A 23,985-nucleotide genomic window follows, 5' to 3' on the forward strand; every position below is an offset into this window, starting at 1 on the left:
GAGTTTAAGCAGTGGGCCTATGAGCATGATTTATTACATCACAACTATGTGTGGAGGTTAATTGTGGTCCAGTATGCAATTTACACAAGTGTGACGTAGAAATTTGAAGCTGAGAATGGACTGTTCAGGTAAGTAGGAGATATCTTGTGTCCTACATTTAAACATTTGAAATAAAAATGTTTGCATATTCATAGGTAGGGAGAAGGAAAATATTGAATATTGAGGTTTGTAATCAGTTAATTGTACTTATTGATGAATAAAAACAAATTGGACACATTATTATTTCAAGCAGAATATTTTTACATTATTACAACATGCACTTGAGAATGTGAATGTTGCATTGAAAATCCAATTTATGGCCAGTAACAGAAGGAGATAAATTGCTGGTCCTCATTTAAAGGTATACATTGAGCATGAGTTAAACCTTTGCCAGTAAAACCTCCGTTTCAAGCTACCCAGTAGCTTGTAGAAAATTATTTTGGAAGGATGCTACAAAGACAGATTTTTGGTGCTCCCAAAGTCCCCCACCTCTCACACCTCATTACACATGGCCTATCACTGCAGACATTGGAGACACATTTGAAGAGGATGTAGAGCAAATTTTTTGAATTGTGCTCTCCGCCCTCCACACTCCAAGGGCCAGTCTGATCTGCAAAACATGTGAAGCCTGTTTTAAAGCATACGTTCAGCTTGATTTGTTCCAGAGTGACTTCTGATTCAGACAGCTCCCATCAGTGCTCCTGGGAGCTGGCTGAATACAGCTGAATAACCCCGCTGATAACGTATTCACAATATTATCTGACTGTGACCTTTTGCATAATCATTTCACATGTGTGACCAGCTTGTCTGAAGAATATAGACTTAGCGTATTGGATCTTGTGTTCATACCTCAATCTGTATCCACTGAATTAAGAGTTCTGTAATTTATCTTTCTTTTTAGTCCGAGGACCACGGCGGGTAGTCAATCAAATTCCAGATGAAATCCTGCAAGACCTGGAGTTACAGGAGGCAATCAAAGCCCTGCCGGCAAATTACAACTTTGAGATCCCGAAGACAATTTGGCGAGTGAGACAAGCAAAAGCTACAAGAGGTGAGTTTTTATAGCCCATGATTCATTTGGCACATGAATAGGAACCTGTAACATATGTACTCTATTAAGAGTAACAATCACTTCTGTGATGAGTATTTGAACTAATTAAAATGTTAAAAAGCTCTTTGGTAAGAGCAAAATAGAGTCTGGGTGGTAAAATTGTTTTTTTATAACAAAACCACATTGGATATGATGTAAACTCTAAAATTCACACACAAATGCACAGAAATCTTCAGAGAATTAGAATTATTGCTGAAATAGTATTGGTCTAATATAATCACCAAATCAATGTATTTATTTTTTATTTCTATTATTACAATAACTAACTGATGGGAAAAAAAGAAAGAAAGAAAAAAAAACAAATACTGGATCTGTCTGTGGATGCAGATGTGTGATGATGGGTGTTCATGACATGACACTCTGAACCATCCATCATTTCAGAGCTATGAGAGCAGTTATGTGCCTGGCTGTTAGAGTAGCCTGTTAAATAATCAGCACACCTGCTGCTTTATATTCACCATCACCCAGGCCGTTTGCACGTTGTACTGCTGCACATACATGGACCAGACTGGCAGGTGTGCATGCAGATGCCCACACAGTCCGTGCATCTAAGATCTACCACCTTACACTTTTTGTCAACTTGCATGGTTAAAATAGGGCCCAATGTGTGATAGTAATTCATTCAAAATGCCATCCATGGGTGCATTTGTGCTTTGACCTACTTTGATGAATTTATTGTATACACTGACTTATTGTACAGCTAACCTGCGTGGTTCACAGAGGTTTATCCAGCATTGTGACTTATCAAAAAACAGACCCAGTTTACAAAAGGTTTAAAATGTTTAAAATTCAGGTCAACCTACAATGACTGTAACATTTAGAACTGGACAAAAATGAATCAACAGCAACAGCAGTAAATAAAGTAGTGAGATTAAATTTGTTGGTGCTTCTGTCATGATATAATTCATGTCTACCTCATGGTGTCCTCAAGACGCTTTCCACAAGAACTTCATGTCCAGTGTGTTTGGAGCTGCTTAACACTCAATTTGTGAGGTGGGTGTTATTAGCCTTCTATGATCTTCAGCAGGGACAATTCCCCTAAGATTTGTGTTTATTTGTTATAGACAGACATGGAAGGCTGCACTCTTTACAGCTCAGAGTGCCCAAATTAATAACTTCTCCCCATTGATGCAACACAGATGTCTATGCGTAGTGTTACTAAAAAGAATCGTGATGATTTGATGAATGAATTTCTTTTCTCTATTTGACCCATAATGAAAGCAGGACTCTGCCTCATAGTCAACAAACACAGTAGGGGGAAAAAATCAATTTATCAACAACACAATTAAGTGGCAATTTTGGTTGCCTCTCTGATAAACTGCTCAGACGTCATATCTTTTGTTGTGATATCTTTTGTGCATCGCTATTATTTCAGGATGGAGGTTATGAAGACTGATAAAGGATGTGGGTTGCTTAAAAAAATAGTAGAGTCAAACAGAATAATCACATCTCAGCAAAAGTGTTGAATAGGAGCAGCAAAGCCTGCATTGTAATGCCTGCAGTGTGTGCAGAGTTAAAACGCTTCACTGACGTCAGTATGTAGTGGTATATGTCAACATGCAAAGCACAAGGTTGTTGCAGTATAGCATTTCATGGCATTTGTTAACATTACATTGTTTTACTATCCTGATATAGCATGGACCAGTGTGTGATAGTATTTCATGCCTGTATCAGTAATGGTACTTACATTTTGCACCTGGTGAGAACAGATCAACAAATATGTAAAATATACACTACTGGTCAAAAGTTTTAGAACACTCCAATTTTCTCAGTTTTTTGTTGAAATTCAAGCAGTTCAAGTCCAATGAATAGCTTGAAATGGTACAAAGGTAAGTCAATCAATCTTTATTTGTATAGCGCCAAATCACAACAGAGTTATCTCAAGGCACTTTACACATAGAGCAGGTTCTAAACCGAACTCTTCAGGTTTTAACTTTAAAGAGACCCAACATTCCCACATGAGCAACAGTGGCAAGAAAAAACTCCCTTTTAACAGGAAGAAACCTCAGAACCAGACTCAGAGTGGGCGGCCATCTGCCTCGACCGGTTGGGGATGAGAGGAGAGAGAGAAAGGAAGGATAGAGGAGAGAGAAGCACAATGAAAATCAACAATGAAGCTAGAAGGTCCGGGACTGGAATCTGTCATCCGGACGTCTACAGGCCCAGATTACCTGTGAGACGAGCAAGCACAGACAACTCCAGGGAATAAGTTTATGTTATTGAATGCATTAATAGAACATGAATGTTAATGAATATAGATGGATGGATAGAGAAAGAGAGGGAGGAGGAGAGAGGAACTCAGTGCATCATGGGAGTCACCTGGCAGTCTAAGTCTATAGCAGCATTAGCTAAGAGCGCTAAGAGCCCTAACTATAAGTAAGTGGTGAACTGCCAGAGGTTTAAAAAAAAGGTAAGGTTACCCAAAACTGAAAATTATACAAAAACACTTAAAAATCTAGGTCTTTCCTGCAGAGAAATTGCGAAGAAAGTCAAAGTGTCAGTGAGTACAGTTTCCTCCACCATCAAAAAGCATTCAGAAACTGGGGGAAACTCTGAAAGGAAGAGGTCTAGCAGACCCAAAGCTACAACAGAGTCAGAAGACAAGTTTCTGAGAGTCATATAGCTTGCGTGTCAGGCGGCTCACAGGACAACAGCTTCAAGCACAGCTTGATAGTGGTCATAGTAAGCAAGTCTCAGTTTCAACTGTGAAGAGAAGACTTCAAGTTGCAGGTTTGACAGGTCGAGTTGCAGCTAGAAAGCCATTGCTAAGAAGTCAGAATAAGAAGAAGAGGCTTGCCTGGGCCATGAAACACCACCAATGGACTACTGAAGACTGGAAGAAGGTGTTATGGACTGATGAATCAAAATTTTAAATATTCTGTTCATCACGCAGGAGTTTTGTATGCCGTCGAGTAGGCAAAGGATGGTTCCTCAGTGTGTGACATTAACTGTCAAATATGGAGGAGGGAGCAGTGCCATGCAGTACCGTCTGGTATACACGTAGTTGGTCAGAGGTTCATCCTAATACATAACATAAATCCAAACTATGCCAGAACTACCTTAGGGAAAAAGACCAAGATGGTAAGCTTGAAAACATTTTTTCAATAAAAAACTGGAAAAATTGGGGTACTAAAACTTTTAACTGGTTGTGTAGCTTCTCACATTATTTTACATCTGATTACAGCATTTCTAGTAGTTAGGGATTAAGGGATGGGTACCTGTAGTTTAAAAACTGCAAATTACTTGCTGGGAGAAGCATGAATGAAAAAAACCCTGTTTATTAAAATGCATACAGTTTTTACAACCCTTTTTTAAAATGTACTAGGGTTCAAAAACATATCACTAAAATGCTATTCTGAAAATAAAAAAAAAAGAAAACAGTTTCTTTAAGGTGCTGACAGTGGGAAGAGTTACACAGGAATTGTGCAAGGAAAGGTGTAACTTTTCAACTCTACCAGGTAAAATGAAACTCAATTGGGAGGTGAGAGATGTCAGCCAAGCATAGTCTCTACACACCCACACAGTCCTAATGCACCATCGGAAAAATATTATTAATGTATCCCTGAAACTTATTTCGAGCTGGTATTCATTGATCTTTTACACTGAATTGGTAATTTATCAAATGATGGCAACTGTGGTAATATTTAGTCATTGCTCTGTGGTGTGTTTTTCTGCACTTTTCCTAGATTACATATTTGTTCTATTGGTTGCACACGTTTAACCATGTTGACCATTAGGCCTCTTTCAAGGATGGTGTTTTGATTTTCACAGTAGAAAAGCACAGCTGTAAATAATAATAAGGACACTGAATTCCATTGAGCTTCTTTAGTTCAGAGTCCTTGTATTGTGCATGCTGGCTCACTGTTTCACTGCCGTAAACATTGTTGATGTTAGTAACACCTCTGCTTTTCCTCCTATAACTAGAGTCAACACATGCACTGTGATTTAATCTGTGGAGTACTTCTGCACCTTGTCTGACTTCTCATTACATGACCTTGTAATAAAGCCCAATCAGTACTCCAGTGTCTTTTCATAAAGCTAAATTAACTGTTGTCCTGTATTCAACCCATTTAGAAAAAATCTAAATGATACTTACTATGCTGCAGAGGATTTTGTTTCTTTTATTTTAATTTATATTTAAGTGAGCAGAAACCACTTTTGGTTTATTTCTTTGGCATTTAAATTAACAGTGAAGCAAATCAGGAGATGCATGGCTTTAAATATCTTTGTTTTTGTACAAAAATGAGTTTTGTGTGTCTTTGAACAATTAAAAACTTCTCAACCATGCTAATTTGACATTTCAGTTGTCAATTCTATTCAGAAAGAAACTGACAGCTATAACTTTGTTACATATTTATTTAGACTTTTCTTTGTGTTTGATGTTTTCCTTATGAAACAGGTGGGTTAATGTTTCACTAATGCCTCGGGTAGAAATATTCAGATGGCATGCCAGGAGGATTGAATCAGTTTCTTCAGATGTTCCTGTTGGGAGCCTGCAGTTTACCACAGCCTGCTGCCTCTGCCTTTTTGTTGTGTGACTTTAAAAAATTTTTTTTTATCAGAGCTTGCCCTCTTTCTCTGAACTGAGAGCATCCCTCACCTTATCACCTCCGTCTCTCTCTGTTCTTGTTTGTGTCCATCTGTTTCTTTGTCATGCTTTGAACTCCTCTTGAATCTCACACACTGTGCTTTTGAAATAGAGGACTGAGTCACATACAGTAGAATTTTATTTTGGCTGCCCATCCTTTGTATCTGAGTTTATAAATAGTCACAAGCACTACGTTGTTTTCTTGCTTCATTTTCTCATTTAAATGTAATGGGTATAATCTGGTGTGCATCTCAAATGTTTACAAGAGCAACTTAGTTTTTTAGATTTTTTGGAACTGCTGTTGGCTGTCTGCAGTCTTGTTGTTATCGCACATGTAGTGAAGATAAAGAAGAGCAAACAGAAATTTAATTAGGTGACAGTAACTAGCTGACATTAGTCAAGTGTTTTGTTTATAGAGGAAGAAACTGAGTGACGTGATGCAGACCAGCAAATGAGCCAAAAGTGGGTTTACAAGGCAAGCCAGTAACAGTTGTATTTATCTTATCTATGTCTTGGTGAACATCTGGCTTATGTTTACATACCACATTATGTACCTTTGGTAGAAACAGGTGTTTCCTTTTGCACAAAGTTAGAAGTCATAACATCAAAATGACCATATGGCTTTCTAGGTAATGGCAAATACAAAAAATACAGGCAGCTTTGCTTGTCTTAGTCTTGCATAAGTAATCATGCAACTGAGACTGCAGCCAGACCTAAACTGTAGTCTTTACATTTGAAATGTTTAAAACTATATTTGCTGCCCCCCCCCACCCCCCCACCGTAAATGAACACATAACATAAACAAGGTCATTTTAGTGTTCCAGATTTATTGGTTAAGGTTCAACTAACCACTAAATTGAAAGGGCACAGTATTTTATGGCTTTTATATTTAGAGTTATAGCCAGTGGTTTGGATTTGAAGTCGTGTACAGTCTGACTTTGTTTTTGAGCTCAGATCACATTAATTCCTAACATTTTAATCTAGACTTCAACGGTTGTTCAGTCTTGCATACGACTACAGAATCACACTTGGAAAAACAGAAAAATTAGAAACGAGATATAAAGCAGCTCAGCCTTGAGTGTCTTGGGAATCCTTGAATCCATGAAAGTGTTTCCTTGTGGGGACTCAAATGGAGTGAAATGGCCGGGGAGTTGTTCTGTTTTCCAAGGTCTTCTCACAACTAATCTACAGACAAAAGATTAGCACAGTTGACAATTTCTCTTAGATGTTTCATTGGTCTGCAAGGCAGTAAGAGCCATGTTGTGCATTTAGTTTCTGCTTTTAACTGCTCCAAAGTTTTTCTGTGGTACTTTTATACTCAGTAGGGCATGTGAGAGGAAAAAAAACAGAATAGCTGCCATAACACACAACTTTCAGAATGCATTTACATTGTACCAATGTTAACTTCAAATTCAGGCCACAAATAATATGCAGAACGTCAGATCCCCCTGCACATTGACACATCTGGCTCTGATGCACATACATAGCAACAGTTTGGTCAGTAGTCTTTATCACAGTTCGATTATTGAACCATGTTAGACCCGGAACTAGTGTGGGCTGTTTTCGGATTCAAGAGTGCACTTTTCTGTTAGTCAGTTAAAGCAATGTTCTTAAGTGGTTTCAGTCATATCTCTCAGACAGAAGCTTCTCTGTCTAGCTGGGCCAGTGTTCTTCGGCCACTTCCCCCCCTGAGCTGTGGGGTGCCTCAGGGTTCTGTTTTGAGCCCCCTCCTCTTTTCAATATATATGTTGCCTTTGGGATTTAGAAAGCACGATGTCTCATTTCATTGCTTTGCAGATGATGTACAAATCTATATGCCTTTAAAAACAAACAAGCAAGCCTCTGTCCAGGTCTTATTAGACGGCCTCAATGATATTCAATCTTGGATGGAAGTGAGCCGTTTACAGGTGGTCTAAAATGCAGCCGCCCGCCTGCTGACTGGAAAGAAACAGTATGATCACATCAGTCCCGTCCTTGCATCTTTGCACTGGCTGCCTGTTCATTTTAGGATCCAGTTCAAGGTTTTATTCATTGTTTTTAAGTGTTAGAATGGTCTGGCACCGTCTTATCAGAGCTTGTACAGCCTCACAGTACTTCCAGAGCACTTAAGTCAACAAACCAGCTGCTCCTGGCTGTACCTCGGTCCAGACTCTCTACCCGTGGGGACAGAATCTTCTCAGTGGCGGCCACAAAGATGTGGAACAGCCTACCTTTCCAGGTTAGAGCTGCACAGTCTGTTGAGCACTTTAAGACACTGCTGAAAACCTTCTTTTTCTCCTTGACGTTCAGTCTCTTTTTATTTCTTTTTATTCTGATTTTAGTTTTTTTAAATTAAGCTCTTACTATTCCTTTATTGTTTTTATTTATTATTATATTTGTGTATGTTTATATTGTATTTTAATAACTGTGCAGCACTTCATAGGTGTTGCTGTTGTTAGCACGGTTTCCCACAATGCATCTGTGTAGTTGTGGCGCTATTACAAAGTTATACATGGTGACACCATGACTGAGTTTAGTAGGTGCGTTTGTTATACTGAGACATTATTGACAATGGTGCTATTCAGTAAAGAAGCATGCAGTTCAACAGTTGAAAAATATAAAAGCATGTGACAAGTGGTTAAATAATGTTGTTTTGTACCAATACTGTCAAATAATAAAAAAATACTACATACTACATTGTGACGTCACATATTGTACATGAAGTTGGCAGTCCCCCCTACTGAAAACATCTTCCAGCGTGCCCGCTTTAAGCAGTCCAAGATGGCCTTTTCTCCTCTGCCTGAACAGCCTGTTCCTTTTTATAGGAAACATGACAGTAGTGAGATGCACTAGCTGCCAGTGGAAAGTTCAAGCAGATCATAGTCAGTAGTAGCTACAGACTAGACATGCACCTGTGGATTTATGCATGTATAAAGTAGATACACATATACATACATTATACATTAAGTGCATATCCATCTAACATTTCTACATTTGTAGACTACTAAGTCATGATAATGAGTTTTTAAAAAATGTTCAATTATTTCAGAATTAATTGTTTAATTTATATATTAAATCATTTAATTGAACTGCTTTGATGTAAATGAGGTTGGACTAAAAATGACAAACATAGCTCAGGGTTATAAAGCCTCCATAATAAAGACCATCAAGTTGAATCAATACCTCTAAAACAGTTTCATGTAATGTATTAACTTGATTATTTGTCCCCATTTTTCTTTTATTGGCCATTTTGGAGCTCCGTAACATACAGTATGTGAGCACAGAAGACAGACATGCATCACACTCCCACATGCTAAGACAGCTTTTGTTATCACAGTGCAGCTGATGGACATTTGACAATTTGCCACATTTAGACCCAAATGTCATGCATTCATACACTAGATATTTTAATTGACTATAGCCTGAAAGCTGTCTATTGGCTTATTTTAATTTTCCTAACCATAACCCTGTTGTATATTCTGAGAAATCCCCCGGCTTTGCCCATTCAGTCTGCCATCCATTGATACATTGGTATTTCCAGCACTTTCTTAGTTTACCTCCTGTTTTTGATTAACATAATCCGACAGACAGCTTTTTTTATTACCTGCACAGTCATTAGCAATACAACTAGAGGTATATGATACAGCATGATTAGATGATTGCTGATTGATAGTTCACATAAACCAAAATGTAACTTTTTGTCACTACAAATTAAGAAAGCTAAAGCAATTAAAGTCTTCTTATATCTCTTTATGTCCATGTGGTTTAGATGCTCTCTTTTTTTTTGGGGGGGGGCATGCATGTAAAGGTAGAGATAGCTTATAATGCTTGTGTGCAAACATCCATTCAAACAGCCTGTCCCACCTCCAGCATCTGACTCACCTTTCGCCAGAGGCAGCAGATGGAGGGAAGCTCTTTGCTTCTGTCAGCTGTGGCAGAGGTGTGCTCTGAAACCTTTCTCTGTTAATAAACTTGCCCTTTTCTAGGTAATGACCTGTCTTTCACTGTCTGCAGGGGTGCACAGTGATCCCTTAACCTTTCATCAGTAAGAGGAGCTCTCGCTCCTCCTTTTTGAACCGCTCCATCTATCACTCACCACTGACCATCCGGCATCAGCCTCCTTGGCCTTTTGTCTATCCCAGCTTTTGTTGTTTAATGCTGCCTGGCACTGAAGTCTTGAAATTGTTTCAGGCTTAGTCATGTGAAAACGTTGGTGTGCTAAATTTTGTGTCGCTGAATTTTAAGTGTCCACATTGGTGTTGATGGATTTATTGAAGTAAGGTGTGACTGTGAGTTCGACTGGGAGAAAATGTCATGGTTGATTTGAAACAAAGGCTTCAGGTACTGTCTCCATGTGTCTGACTTTGTGGCAGGGACTTCACAACACTTTGTAAAATCTACATGAAACATAAATGAACAGTTTATTTGCCACATTTCAAGACACATTCAAATCACCTTTGTTAATCCTGTCTTGAGTGTGCAGTCAATCTAACATAAAAGTTTTTGAGTCAACTATTTTCATAACATGTTCAATTTTTAGTCTTCTATACCAAAGATATGTCTGTTTGAATTGGACACACACGATTCCTTTAACATCTTGATGTCTCAAAGGATTTAAAAGGAATGTGTAAAAGGTACCGCTTATTTCTTATGCAGATAAAAACTTCTTGCTTAAAATCACCAATTTTCTTGTTGCAAGTTAAATGATGTTCATATTTTCTCATATTCAAACTTCAAATATTGACACTTGAAAATTGAACCTCTGATATTTATATTATTATATCATTATTACCCTACTTTTTTTCTCTTGAAAAAATTTGTTCATTTGAATCAGTTCTGAATCAATGTGTCAGTCAATAAGACGATCAACAGCAAATAATTAACTGTATTGTTTGATAATTAATTGATCGTATAAGTCAACATTCTCTATTTGCTGCTTCTCAAATATAAAGATGTGCTGGTCCTCTCTGTTTTATGTAATTGTACATATGAATTGTTTGGGTTTTTAAAGTTTGTCATTGGGTCATTGTAATGAACATTTTTCAATTATTATTATTTTATTATTTTATAAAAACAAATGAGAAATTGATTTACTGAAAGAATAATCGATTGATAAATTCATAATGAAATAATCATCAGTTGCAACCCTAATTGGTATGACATTTTCACTCAATGCATTTTTAAAATTGCGGTCTAAAATGAAGAAAAATGTTGACTAAGCTAATTGTTTTGTATTATTTTTATTATAAGAGTGTGCCATTTTACAGCACCATTTTCCGCCCTTCCTAATTTCTCTGTCCTCGTCTTTCCCTTCTCATCCACTTCATGCTCTAATTCTTGCTCTGTTATTCCCTATAGGATTTATACTTAACACCATCAATATCTTTGTAGTGTCTCATACCAAGATGTCATCATGTTTATTTGATGACAAGATTACAAGATTAATGTATACTAAAGCACAGATAAGAAATGCATCAAATAATATAGGGTCCTTAATCCAAAAACCACAGGACTTTTATATTAAGAAGGACATTTGGATTTTCATATTTGAGTCAAGAAAACATGATATCTTCTTGAAATTGCATCTTTCTCAGTTTGTCTAAGGTGAGGAAGCAAAAAAAAAGAAAAGTAAAGGAACATTTTGACCACAACTTTAAACTTAGGGCACCAAATGTGCTACTATTTTAAAGACTGTGTAAAGTGAATTCAGACATTTTCTTCTAAACACATTAAATAGGTCATAAATGTATTTCTAAAAAAGGTGTAAAAAGCATTTCAACCATTCAGATTTGAATTGTGGAGCTAGGCTTCACACACTGTGTTTCAAGATTTCTGTGTTCAGAATTTAGTGGGTCTGAAAATCATTATTAGCATAAACCCGCCCCTGCTGCTGTAGCGGTATAAATACATTCAGTGCACACTACAACTACTACTACAGTCTACAGTTAGCCAGTTAGCTGAGCTAGCCGCCGAGCTAGCCGCCGAGTTAGCAGCAGAAAGCTCTCAGACATAGCGTCGATGTTTCTGGTAGAGTACTTTGATTGACAGGTGACACTTGGTAGGGGGCGGGCATTCCCACAGCCACAGAGGCTGATTTCATATATTCGGTGATTTTTTTAATCATTCAAATTTGGCAGGGCAGTTAGCAACACACTTTTCTGTGGTATGTCAAACTCTTCTTACTTTACACGGACTTTAACAGAACACATAGCTACAAGTCGCTGCTCCCTCTGTGATGTTTTAAAATGATCAGATATGGTGTTAATTATTGTTAGAGTTAAAGCAATAAATTGATCAGTGAATTAGTCATTGAAATACATAAAATTAATCACAAATGATTTCATTAAATAGATTTCCTAGGTTCAGATTGACAATTATGGGGCCTTGCTGATTATTGCAAACTAAATATCTTTGGATTTCGGACATTGGTTGGTTGAACAAAGCAAAGGGATTTGAATATCCAGCTTTAGTAAGCTGTAATGAGCATTTTTCACTATCCTCTGCCATTTTAGAGGCCGAACAAAGTGATGATTTAATAATTAATTGAGATAATAATCAGCACATTAATCAATAATAAAAATGATTGTTAGTTGCAGCCATAAATATATTTACTGATTCTCTTCTTATTTGAAGAAGTCCATTTCAAATCTCCTGCATAGATATTTGTAGTACGCTCTTTCCTCTTAATGGCCCTCATTCACTAAAATGTGCATAGAGATGTTCTTACTTTGCATACAACATAAGTGGAAAATTAGCATACACAATTACTGTTGGATTCATGACGCATACGCACCGGCCACTTATGTTCTTGCCACTATGCGTATGTTAGTGAATCACAATAATGTTGTATCAATGTTGTATATTTGGTCCCATTCATTTTTTGAATAATTGTGGTTCTAATATACATTGAATAAGTGGTACATGTAATATTACATTATATTGAATAAATATTGACTTTATATAATTTTTAAGACCATGGGTGTCTGATTTTGTGTCTAATTTTTGCATAAGCATGGTCTAAAGCAGTTCTAAATTTGTTTGCAGAGTAAGAACAAATTCAGGTAAGATCAATATGTTGTTAATTGATATTGTACTCACAGTTTAATCACAGAATTGTGAATGAGGCATACTGAAATTTACATAGAAATCAGGTTAGTTTTACCCACTACAACCTACCTTTTACATACCTGAGCAAAGTGGGCCCTGCTTTGATAGGTAGAGAGTCTTTCATGCAACGCTGACCCCACATTTACATTGGTAAATCCAGCAGAATATGCAAACCACACATGATTGTGTGATCTTTCCTTAAATTAATATGCATAAAGGAAAGAGCAGCACTTTACTGACTGCAGGCTGGGTACAGTGGAGATGACAAGCAGACTGTGGTTCCAGGCCTTTCTGCTTGCCTGATTTAAAAAAATTAATAAATAAATAAAACATAAATATATATATACATATATATATTTGTGTGTGTGTGTATATATATATATATATATACACATATATATGGCTGTTGCTCAATGCAGATTCTGAAATGAGGCACCCACTTCTTTGTTAATTTCACCTCAAATAAGGTTTTCCATCAGTTCACCTCAGTTGGTATCACCTCAGTTCACATATTAGTAGATCAGTAGGTCTCCTGTTGTCAACAGGCAACACCATCAGCAGAATCAATGCTTGTTAATTGGCTGCTTGATTAACATTTCTAGTAGCTCCCTCAGTTTGCCCATATTTAATTCTAGCTTCAAGACATAAAATTGCATGAGGGCTGCAGAGTTTTTGTGTGTTTCAGTAGCAGAGAGAGCGTAAAAGTTAGACTCATAGAGCCAGTGGCACACATGGAGAGTGACAAGGAAAGAGACAGTTTAATGGCTCTGTACAAGCCATGAGCTGTAGAGATAGACCTGTGGTGATTGGTTTGCACTATATTTTCAACAGCCCATCACCCGCTAAAATAAACCAACAGCAGTACTGTGGCAGAGTGAAAATTGCCTTGAAACGTCACTATTTGCTGTCATTGAAGCACTCTGGACTATGAAAGCCGTGGACTTATTAAATAACATGTTGCTGTCACTCAAAAACAAGTGTGTAACTTTTCTGTTTGCATTTTGTACTCCTTTCAGTGGCTCTGCAGCTTCCAGAGGGCCTGCAGATGTTTGCCTGTGTCATCGCTGACATCATTGAAAGGTAAGATGCAGCTGAGAAAGAAAGACAGTTTGTATTTTTATGACTTAAGGTATTTGAGAATCTATGAGTGAGTAGCAGGTGTAGAAGTCAAATCAGCAGCGTATCTTTAACTGCTGTGGCTTTATTATAATTCCCCGCCTCCGATTCAATCAGGGATTCAGCAGAAAATGAGACACAATTATGCTGTTTTAGCACAGAGCAGATTTCACTGCTTCTCTTGTTTTTTTTGTTTTTCACAATATGTTTATTCTCATTTTCTCCCCACAAGACACATACAGTAAAACAGTGACAGACATTTTGACCAAGGGTACATACATTATATTTAGCACACCTGTATACACTCACATAAACACACATACACACACATAACCTGCATCATTTTTGAATAAAACAAAATACAATATTATACATTGCATATATATATATATATACATACTGTACACATACATATACAAACACATATATATATTTCTATTTTTTTATTATTCTCCCTTTATAATTCCTTTTTCAGTTGAAGCCAATATTACCATCTTTAATAATATTCACGTATGGTTCCCAAAGCTGAATAAATTTTTTCTGCTTGCCCTTAGCGATGTAAGTTAGTCTCTCCAGCCGGATACATGTAGATAACTCTTTTATCCACATTCCCATTGATGGAGCATCCATACTATTCCAACACAGTGCAATAGCTCTCCTGGCTTGAAGAAGTCCAAAGTCCAGAAGTCTAGTTTGTTTCGAGGTTTGTATAAAGTCTTTTGGATATATTCCAAGCACACAGAGTTTGGCATTTAAAGGGACCTTGGTGTTAAACATCTCCGACAAACATTTCACAACATCCTTCCAGACGTTTTTGGATTTTCGGACAATGAAATAGAGTACCTTTCCCATCCAAGCATTTAGTACAGATATCTGGAATATTAGCAGACATAAGATAATAATAATGATAACTTGACAGGAGTTATGTACATTCTAACCCTAACCCTAACTTTATTGGAGTAATTTAAATCTTGTATTTATTGACTGTTTTTGTGCTTTCAAATAAGCACAATTCCAGTCCAACTCATCAGTATCTTATTTTAGATCCATTTTCCAGGCATTCAATTTATCATTATTTCAGTGCTATATGCCACCAATAAGTTCTAATATTCAGATATATGACCATTCCCTTCTAAATTTGCAAGTGTTATTTCCTCAAGTTTTGACAAAGGTGATATATACATTATTTGCTTGCGTTTTGATGACATGTAGTTCCTTAGCTGTAAGTATTTAAGTCTGTAAGTCTTTTTTAGGGATTTGACATAATAATTTAAAAGGAAGCAAAACTCCGTCTTCATTTTCTGAATGACTAAATCCTCCATCCTTTTCTCCAGGTGTAAACTGTTCATTACCCCAAATAGGAATAAAGCGAGACAATAGGGGCAGGTACTATTTTTAAGAAAAGGCTTTCTTATGCGTTTCAGCTGGCAGCCATATAATACTATGTTAGATAAGGTAGTTGAAGGCCCCTTCTCTCATAAGGCAGGTATAGTAGTTTAAGGCGGAGTTTACCTTTCTTAATATTCCAGATGAATTGGCCAAACAATTTATTAATTCTATCATAAAATGTTATTGGTAGTGGCAGTGGCAGTGCTTGAAAATAATTTTGGGCAGAATTGTCATTTTTATTAGGTTTATTCGTCCAATCATAGATATTGGCAGATTTGACCAACGGTTCAGTACTTCAGTTAGTGTGTCTACCACGGCTTCTCTTGTTCACAGTTGGAGGAGGGAAGAGATATTATTCTTGTTAATTACATCTTGTTTCAGTCTGTATATGCCATATTGCACACCAGCACTCCATCACATAGACACCATAAAGTTTTTTTTATTTTTTATTCCTGCAGTGAGAAGTGCTTGTGCATTAATGTGCTTCAGTCCTAATAGTTTGTCTTTTAATACTACATTGTGGCTTGGCCTGCTTTGTACTAAATAATAAAAAAAAACTGTACCTCAGTGTTTAGTAAACAGAAACACATACTGTGAAAAAACACTAATGTGAGACCTGGTATGAGGCACAAGAAAAATCTGATGTGTTTTTCCACCATTTTCCTCCCTGGTTGTTGTCTCTGTATTCTCATTTCACCTTTAGTTGGTCTCTGTTTCTCCGGAGTGCCATCTGCTAAGTGTTTTCTCCAAGAAAATGGATGCCATCATTAAACACCCAAAGTGGATTTCTTTCATAGGTGTTAAGTCAATACTAACCTGCTTATGAGATGGACAAGATGAAGAATAGAGTGGCCGGAGCTACCATAAACTTTTCAGCCTGGGCGGATATTTGATTTCACACAGGAAACACCATCAGTTTGCCTGTGTTATTGTGATTCACATTACAGTGTTTCCCACAGGTTAGGAATGTATTTGTGGTGGATGGTGCAGCATGTGATAAGCAGGTTCAGTAATAAGCTATTCAACAACAGGTTTATAGATGACAAAATTACAGAGTTCTTTGTAGGAAAATACAAAAAAACATGAAATCACTCAAGGTCCTCTTATTGGGAACATGTTTACCCACATCTTCTGGCCTTCATCGGTGGACAGTTTTTCAGATAGCTGATGTCTGTTTCTGGTGTTCATTTACCCTCTTGATCATGTTCGTGGCCGTTTGATGTAGTGTTCCCCACATCTGTCACGTGATGTCATGATGATGTCATACGAGACTCTAGTCTTTCTCCATAGACTGTATAAAAGAAATGGACGTAACATCCATGACGTCACCCATTGGTTTGTGGACTGCTGCTCGGAAGCCAATAGTTTCGAATCTAGGTAGCCCCATCTTGAAAATTTCAGGTGCATGCTGGGGAAAAAAAGAACACAGATTCTACTTATATGGGCATGAGGCGGAGTCATGGGCGGAATTATGGGCGGAGCCAACAGCGGAGTGGGGAGGTTGCGATTGGTTGCGAGGGCTGGATCTCCAGGACATTGGTCAATCAGCCTGTCAATCACGACGTAGCCACGCCCCAATGCATACCCTGATTTATCTTCAAATATAAAATCAGGGAGGCCAAAATTTCTCAAATGAACACCAGCCTGCATTGAAGAAGGCTTTAAACTAGCGATTGAGACCATAAACACATTTCGAAAACGTTTACTGAGGTTAGAAATCAAGTGAGAAATTGGTGAATTCTCCATTGACTTGTATAGAGACCGAAGTCCTTTTGAACACAAAACGGTCGCCCCCTGGTGGCCTTTTGATAGAATGCAGCTCTAAGTTACTTCCGCGTTGGCCTCATTTCAGAGGACCGGACCCCGTCTGTCTTTCTCTCAGGACGGTGCTGTCTTTAGATTGCCAGCAGAAATGTTAAGATGTTGAATGGTTTGTGGTAAACACTGACACCTTAAGATTTGAAGACTCTGGTTACATGTTCTGACGGTTCCATCATGTGAGAGAGTCCTACTGTAGCTGTGCTTCAACTGCAGGAACTTCCCCCAGGGAGTAAGAAGCATTTGAGGAACAGTGCTTTGACCGTAGGGACAAGGATCTAGAGAGATTGTTTTATCCCCTAAGAAGTGTTTATTGGGTGCAGGGTTTGCAGGAATGACCGTTACTTGGTCACACATATACAGTGTGGCTGCTTCAACTTCTGTACCACTTCATTCACAAAATAAGGATGTGCTCTGGTATCAACTCTCGGCTCATTTTTTTTTAAAAAAGGAAAAAAGGGAGAGGGAGAGCATGAGCAAGAGAGAGACAGTTTTTTGGTGGTCGAGCGAAGAGAGGGAGTGGTTAACTAAACATGATTTTCTGATTGTTTCACTGCGGTTACGTTCTAAAGCAGAAACAACCATCACATCACATGCTCAGCAGATGTTGGATTCCTATTCCTCCTCTGCATTTCTACTTATTGTTCATTCATTACATCCAAATAACGCAACAGTAAATACAAAGACATCAGTACAAATCTGTGGTTATCTACCTGGGTTGGCCTTAATCTACCTGGGCAGACCACCCAAGTAGAGCCTATGCATGGAAAACTATACATTACTGTGTCAAAACATGTATTTTTAAATGAGAAAACTTTGGCGACGGACAGGGGCTTGTGTAGCTCCCTTGCCTCAACTGTTTTATCTATCTTCTGTTTTTTTACTTGTTCATCATTTACTCCAGCTGTGCCACACCCCTATCACTTTATCTCCGTCGTTCTCTTTACAGTCATTTCTTCATCTTACCACTTTTTATCACAAGAAAGTTGTTTGAGTGAAGATTTGATGATAGGGTCTGGTCTTATCAGTCCTGCTGCTATCAGTGAGAGCTGCCAATGTGTGCTTCATTGCTTTCAACTACACACCTAGTCAATATTTATATGTTTAAATCCGCCATGTCCATCGTGGACTCTGCTAAATCAGTCCCATCTATTCTAATAAGAACAATTAGTGGATACTAATTGCTTTTCTCCCTGCCTTCATACCTTGTCCTATATCACTTGTGTCTGTATTTTTCACCATCTGCATGATTTCTTCCCAAGACTGTGGCAGAGACGATGGTTCTTACGGTTTCACTTTTATTAGATCCCTTAAGCCATATTGCTTCAGTCTGTGAAGTCTTCCTGACTATGTTAAAACATTCTTTGTAATCCCAGTCTTTTCAGGCTAACAGATGGGTTCTTTGAATCCTGGATGGACATCAGAGTCTCTGTGTAGCTATGAATTTGTTTTGCACAGGCAGGTTGAGTATTAAAACTCAACTCACTGAAGTTATTCACAGCCTTGAATGACAGCTGAATATGACTGCCATTGTCGCCCCCAAAAAAGGTGTTTTTCTCAGTGATAAATAAACTTGTCGGTCATCCAGAATCATACAATGGGCAGTACCTGTTTCAATACCAGCTGAGTCTTTTTTTTTGGGGGGGGGGGATTTTGGCCATCATTCTTGTTGGTTATAATAACACTTTATTCTGACATGGCTACAACAAAGTGTCATGTGGCAAGAAAGTAGTAGTCAGGTGATCAGACAGGTTGTAATCAAGCCAAGTGTTTTGCCATTTTATCCAAACCAATTTATCTGGAATCGTAACAAACCTGTCATCAATAAACCCTAGTGTCAAAGCCAAACAGTGTATGTGCACATTTAAGGTACGTACAGTTCAAAGTTGATCCAGGATGTTCTGTTTACAGCCTTATATGCTAGAATTGATGTTCACTAGAGACTATTTTGGTAATGGTTTAAGATTTACCTTCATTTTCTCTTCTACATATGTTTATTTATTTTTATAAACCTGTGAAGTGTTTCTCTTGCCTGTCGGATTTCATCATGCAAATGATAGCTAGAGCGACCAAAACAAAATTGAAGTTGTGATAACAAGAATTATTCTGAAACCTTTTGTTTTTCCTTCCTGACCACTGGAGAGAATGCAAGACAGTGGTTGATTCATTGAAACAGAGTCACAAAGTGTATTTGTTCACCAACAAAACAAAGCAGAAGGTCTCAGTTAAATATTTACACAGTTTTGGGAAGTTGATGTATATGTCAAAACCCAAGCGCCTGCATTTGATGTCCCCTCTGTGTAGATACTGTGACCTGGATGAATGAGAATCTGCTGAGACACATTTTGCTTATTTGATGGCAACAAAAATGTCAGTTTTAGTTGACGGCCACATCATGTCAACCTTTGGTAAGGGATTATGGGAGCAAACAGTGAATATAAGGTCAACCCCCTTCTGGTGGCCCTTTATTGTATGATCTTTGATACTGAGGTGGAGATAAAATTGAAGCATTTGTAAGAAGGAATTAAAGGAACCTTAAAGGTCTTGGTTTAAGTCTGTTTACACTCTGTACTGTAACTAGATAGACGGGGTCCTGGAAGTCAGATTAGTCTTGATAGCGGTCTCAACACAAGCGCTCAGAATTGAGTTTATCCCTTCAAAGCTTAACCTGCATTAGAAAGCTGTCGGTGTCTGCCAGTTTAACCTCCCCTCAGATGAAATATAAGGTATGCTTGTTGGGGAGAAACCAGATTGTTGAGCTGAGAAGACTGTCAACAGTTCTGTCTGCCAAAAAATGGAAAATTAGTAAATAAGATAACCCCAAGTTAATATTGCATGCAAAACTTGACAATGATCATCAAGATAGAGAATGAGAAATATTTATATTCATAGCATTTCAGAACAATTATTTTTTTTGGATCATCACCCTAGGCAGTTGCATTGAGAATTTAGGAAGCAGGGGATCTAGCATAGGATTGGAGCCTAGTATTTGGAGAGAGTGAATGACAGTAACCTTTGGGTGTTGGCACAGCAGGCAGCCGACCTTGTGTCACCCCGCTTATATTGAGGTGTAGAGGTCACAGGAGTTGGCCAGCTCTGCCATCACCATCACTACCACAGTCCCTCATATACTCGAGAGACAGGGCTGAGGTCCATATCAAAATGGGGATGAAAGAGCTAAGCTGTCCTCAGAGTAAGGAGCTTCAGTGGGATGGACCGCTAAGTCTTAATGAGGACAAGCTGGTCTGAATTATGGCAATGCTGCAGTTAATACACTAAGGCTAAAACACACCCTTTATACATATGCACTCTCAAATAGTCACCATCTTTAATGTGATGCAGACACTGCAGTGCTATTTGATGTTTTCTCTCTATGTTTGTCTGTCTCTTTCTGTCTGCCCCTCCCTCGTTCTCCCTATCTTTCTATTTCATTCCCATTCACGCCAACAAGCAGTGGGAAATTCTGATTCTCACAAACACAATTCAGCTACACCACAAACTATAGCTACCAGCATGACCATGAATTTGAATGAACGTATCTCTCTTGCATTCTCAACAAACACCATATATGAAGTTGTTGATAAAAGTGTTAAAAGCTATTTTTTCACCCATATATGCCAGTTTATATAATGTAGTGCTGTTTGATTTATACTATTTGAGCCACAAAAACCTCAGTACTGTCAGATGGAAATCTTTTTTGTCCTTTTAAATTAGATTGGTCTATACTAAATAGCTCAAATATCCATACTCAGTTTATTTCAATGCCAATCTTTCATCTGATTCTCTTTACACTGTTTTATTCCTTTCTTTACTCTCCCAGCGCTGACATTGTCATAGCAATTCAAAGACTCATGAACTCTGCTTTCACAAGTAAACAAAGGAGAATAAAGGAAAGAATTTATAAGGGCAGGCAGTGATGCATGTGCTGTCACAGTACCATATGTTTTATTGTTTTTGATGGTATGCCAGCTGCCTTGTTCTAGTTTGAGTTGAGAAAAACTGGTAACACTTTCTCTGACCCCCATGCCAACATACTGATGTGTTATAAGCACTTTATAACTACATTTATAGTATTTATAATGATTTATAACAATAATCATAACACATTATAAAGCATTTTATAATAATCTGTAAGGTCAAGTATTATAATACAAAATAATTGTTGGTCACTCAATGACATTTTTGCAAGTATCATAGAGTATTATAACTCTAATTGTTGGAATCATTATCATCATTTCAAAGACTGTTATAATGCATTATAATGTAATTATAGGTTACTCTAAGTGGTCATTGGGTGCTTTAAGTGAATGAATGAAATTCTTGAGTTACAGAATTAAATAAAGTGACAAAACTATCATTAAATCAAGAACAATACAATGTTAAAATTAATTAATTTGTTCAACGGGCCATGAGGACAAAGAGTACTCCAATTTGACACAACTTTTATTGATGAACGACTCCATGATGGAAAGTTTCCCCCCAAAAAACTTAATTTAAAGACTCATTTGCTGTATATAATGAGTCATAACAGACAAACTGTGTATTGTTAAGGTACTCCAATAGATGCAACTGAATAACAGACATTTATATTTCATCAATGTAATGTTTAGGCAAAAAAACGTACTTTAAAGGCTATTATGAAGTGTTCTGGTACTTGATATTATAAGTCATTATAAAATGTGTTATGACTGTTCTTATAAAGCATTATGAGTGCTGTAGTGCTATAAGCAGATGTTAACACTTCCTTCAGTATTTACAACTGCTGCTGCTGCTTTGGTAACAGTGGAGCAATATAAAGAGAGTAGAGAGCAGGGTGTGTGAGGCTGCCACTGTGTCCTAATCCTGAGGACAGCACTAGCATTTAATGTACCATCACTGTTTTCATGGAACAGAAACCCTGGGCCTCTGCATGGAGATGTTGGCCTGTAACCTAATCTGAGGTCCTGTTCTCTGATGTTTGGTGGTTGAACGACAAATTCGCTGAGCACACAGTGCCAATGGGCTGCTGTCATTGAAGCAAAAAACAAAAGTGAAAAATGAAACATTTGTTCTTCAGATTGTACATGAGCAACTGACTCTTTATTCACCATAGATCATACAGTAACAGACAATGTACATGTTATAACTGTCTAATTGTTTTAATGTATTTACCCAGGACTCCCTGAATTGCATTACGAGAGAAATAGAGTGAATTGTGAATAGATATTTTATCATAAACAAAAAAGAGATTAGGCAATTAGTAATTAATTGGTAGGTTAAGAGAATACTGCCCTTTCTGGCCTACAATAAATAATAATTGGGAAATACAGTTTTATATAATTTCATTATTGTCATATCTGTACAGATAACAATGTGTGTTGAATGTGGCTACTGTCACACTATTTTAACTGTTTAAGTAGAGTGAATAAAAGAGAATAAAGCATTTACACCAAAGTACCAAATTAACATAATTGACACATTTGTAGTGATTTACTTTCATTCATTTAATGATCTAAAAACACAGAATGGCTGCACAACTGTAGTGATAATTATTAGGGATTAAAACAAAGTAAAGGGAACAACACAGCCAACAAAAAAGTACTGAGCCAATTTTTCAAACAGTTAGATTGATGAACCGCTGTGGCCATATGTTAAATAGTCTGTTTAAAAGATTAAGATTTCACCTGCCCCATTAGACTTTAAGGAATGTGAATAAGAAAATTTTAAATAATAATAGTTCAAGATTGGTCCATTAAAAATGATAAGTAATAAAAAATATTACTGCATCGACAGTTACCAGAATATTTATTTATTCACAGATTTGGCAAATACCCTCACCCCATTCACCAGTAATCCCTTTTTGTTTCAAGTCATTCTGCAAAATAACAGTCAGCAAAAAATGTTATGGGTCTTCAGACTAGAGAATAATGAGGCCCACATTTCTTATTTATATAGAAACAAGAATAAGAAGGAAGCTTTCCCCAAATTGGCCATAAATAACGATATACCAGTGACTAAGCTTACATACTGACAGAGGTAGACATTAACAGATATGACCATTCAGCCCCAGCATTCGCTACACAGGGATGAGTCAAAGATTTGCTTTTTCGCAAGAATCTTAAAGCACCATAATAAATGGTGTCTAACATCCAAAGATACTGAGCTGATGGAGTCACACCAAATCACCATAATCATAGTAAATTGTGGAAAAAACGAAGTTTCCTAAAGTAAAAAAAATGTTTCTGAAAGAACACTCCAGCTTTAGACTTAGCTTGACATCAGGTCTGAACAAATGGCAACCATCCGTTAAAATGTTTGAAATGCTATGCTTAGACCCCTATATTTGCATGGTCTTTGTTATCAACTGCCTTGAATGATGTGTAGATGATGAACCTTCGTAAATGCCTTCCTTCAGTTGTTTCCTTAAGTGGTTTTGCATTAGCTTAGCAAGGACATTTTCAGGTTCTGTTAATAATTACTTGTTTTGTTTCTTAAAATAGAAAATGAAAGCAGAATTTCATATGTGTGAGATTTGTTTATCAGTACAGTGCTTTTAACAAGCTATATCAAAGATTTTACGGTTTATCTGGACTGGCAGACTTTCTATGATGCAGGTTTTTAACACTCTATGGACCTTTTCAAATGGTAAAAAAGGGTAAAATGTCTAAAAAATGTGTGACCAGTGATAACATGACTGTCAGAACAAGAGCAGGATTCATCAGGTCTTATCAGTGAAGAGAGCTGGTGTTTAGGCAGTTCTGAAATGTTCATTGTTAGAGCCTTCTGCAGGAGTTGTATGTGATAAAAACAAACATGTGATGGAAGATGCTCACTTAGTGATCCCATTGACCTGTTGTAC

At 37.4% G+C, this 23,985-nt stretch overlaps 1 protein-coding gene across 1 annotated transcript in view; it reads left to right on the forward strand.

Annotated features, from left to right (window-relative positions):
• The window catches only part of dph1 (diphthamide biosynthesis 1), a 61,152-nt gene that overhangs the window by 1,662 nt on the left and 35,505 nt on the right, over nt 1–23,985 (forward strand). Inside the window, exons 2-3 of the mRNA XM_053321029.1 lie at nt 941–1,090; nt 13,841–13,904. Coding sequence (XP_053177004.1) covers nt 941–1,090; nt 13,841–13,904 — 214 coding nt within the window. The remainder of the gene's footprint in view (nt 1–940; nt 1,091–13,840; nt 13,905–23,985) is intronic.

Source organism: Scomber japonicus, chromosome 6 (genome assembly GCF_027409825.1).
Source record: "Scomber japonicus isolate fScoJap1 chromosome 6, fScoJap1.pri, whole genome shotgun sequence".
Lineage (NCBI taxonomy): Eukaryota > Metazoa > Chordata > Actinopteri > Scombriformes > Scombridae > Scomber > Scomber japonicus.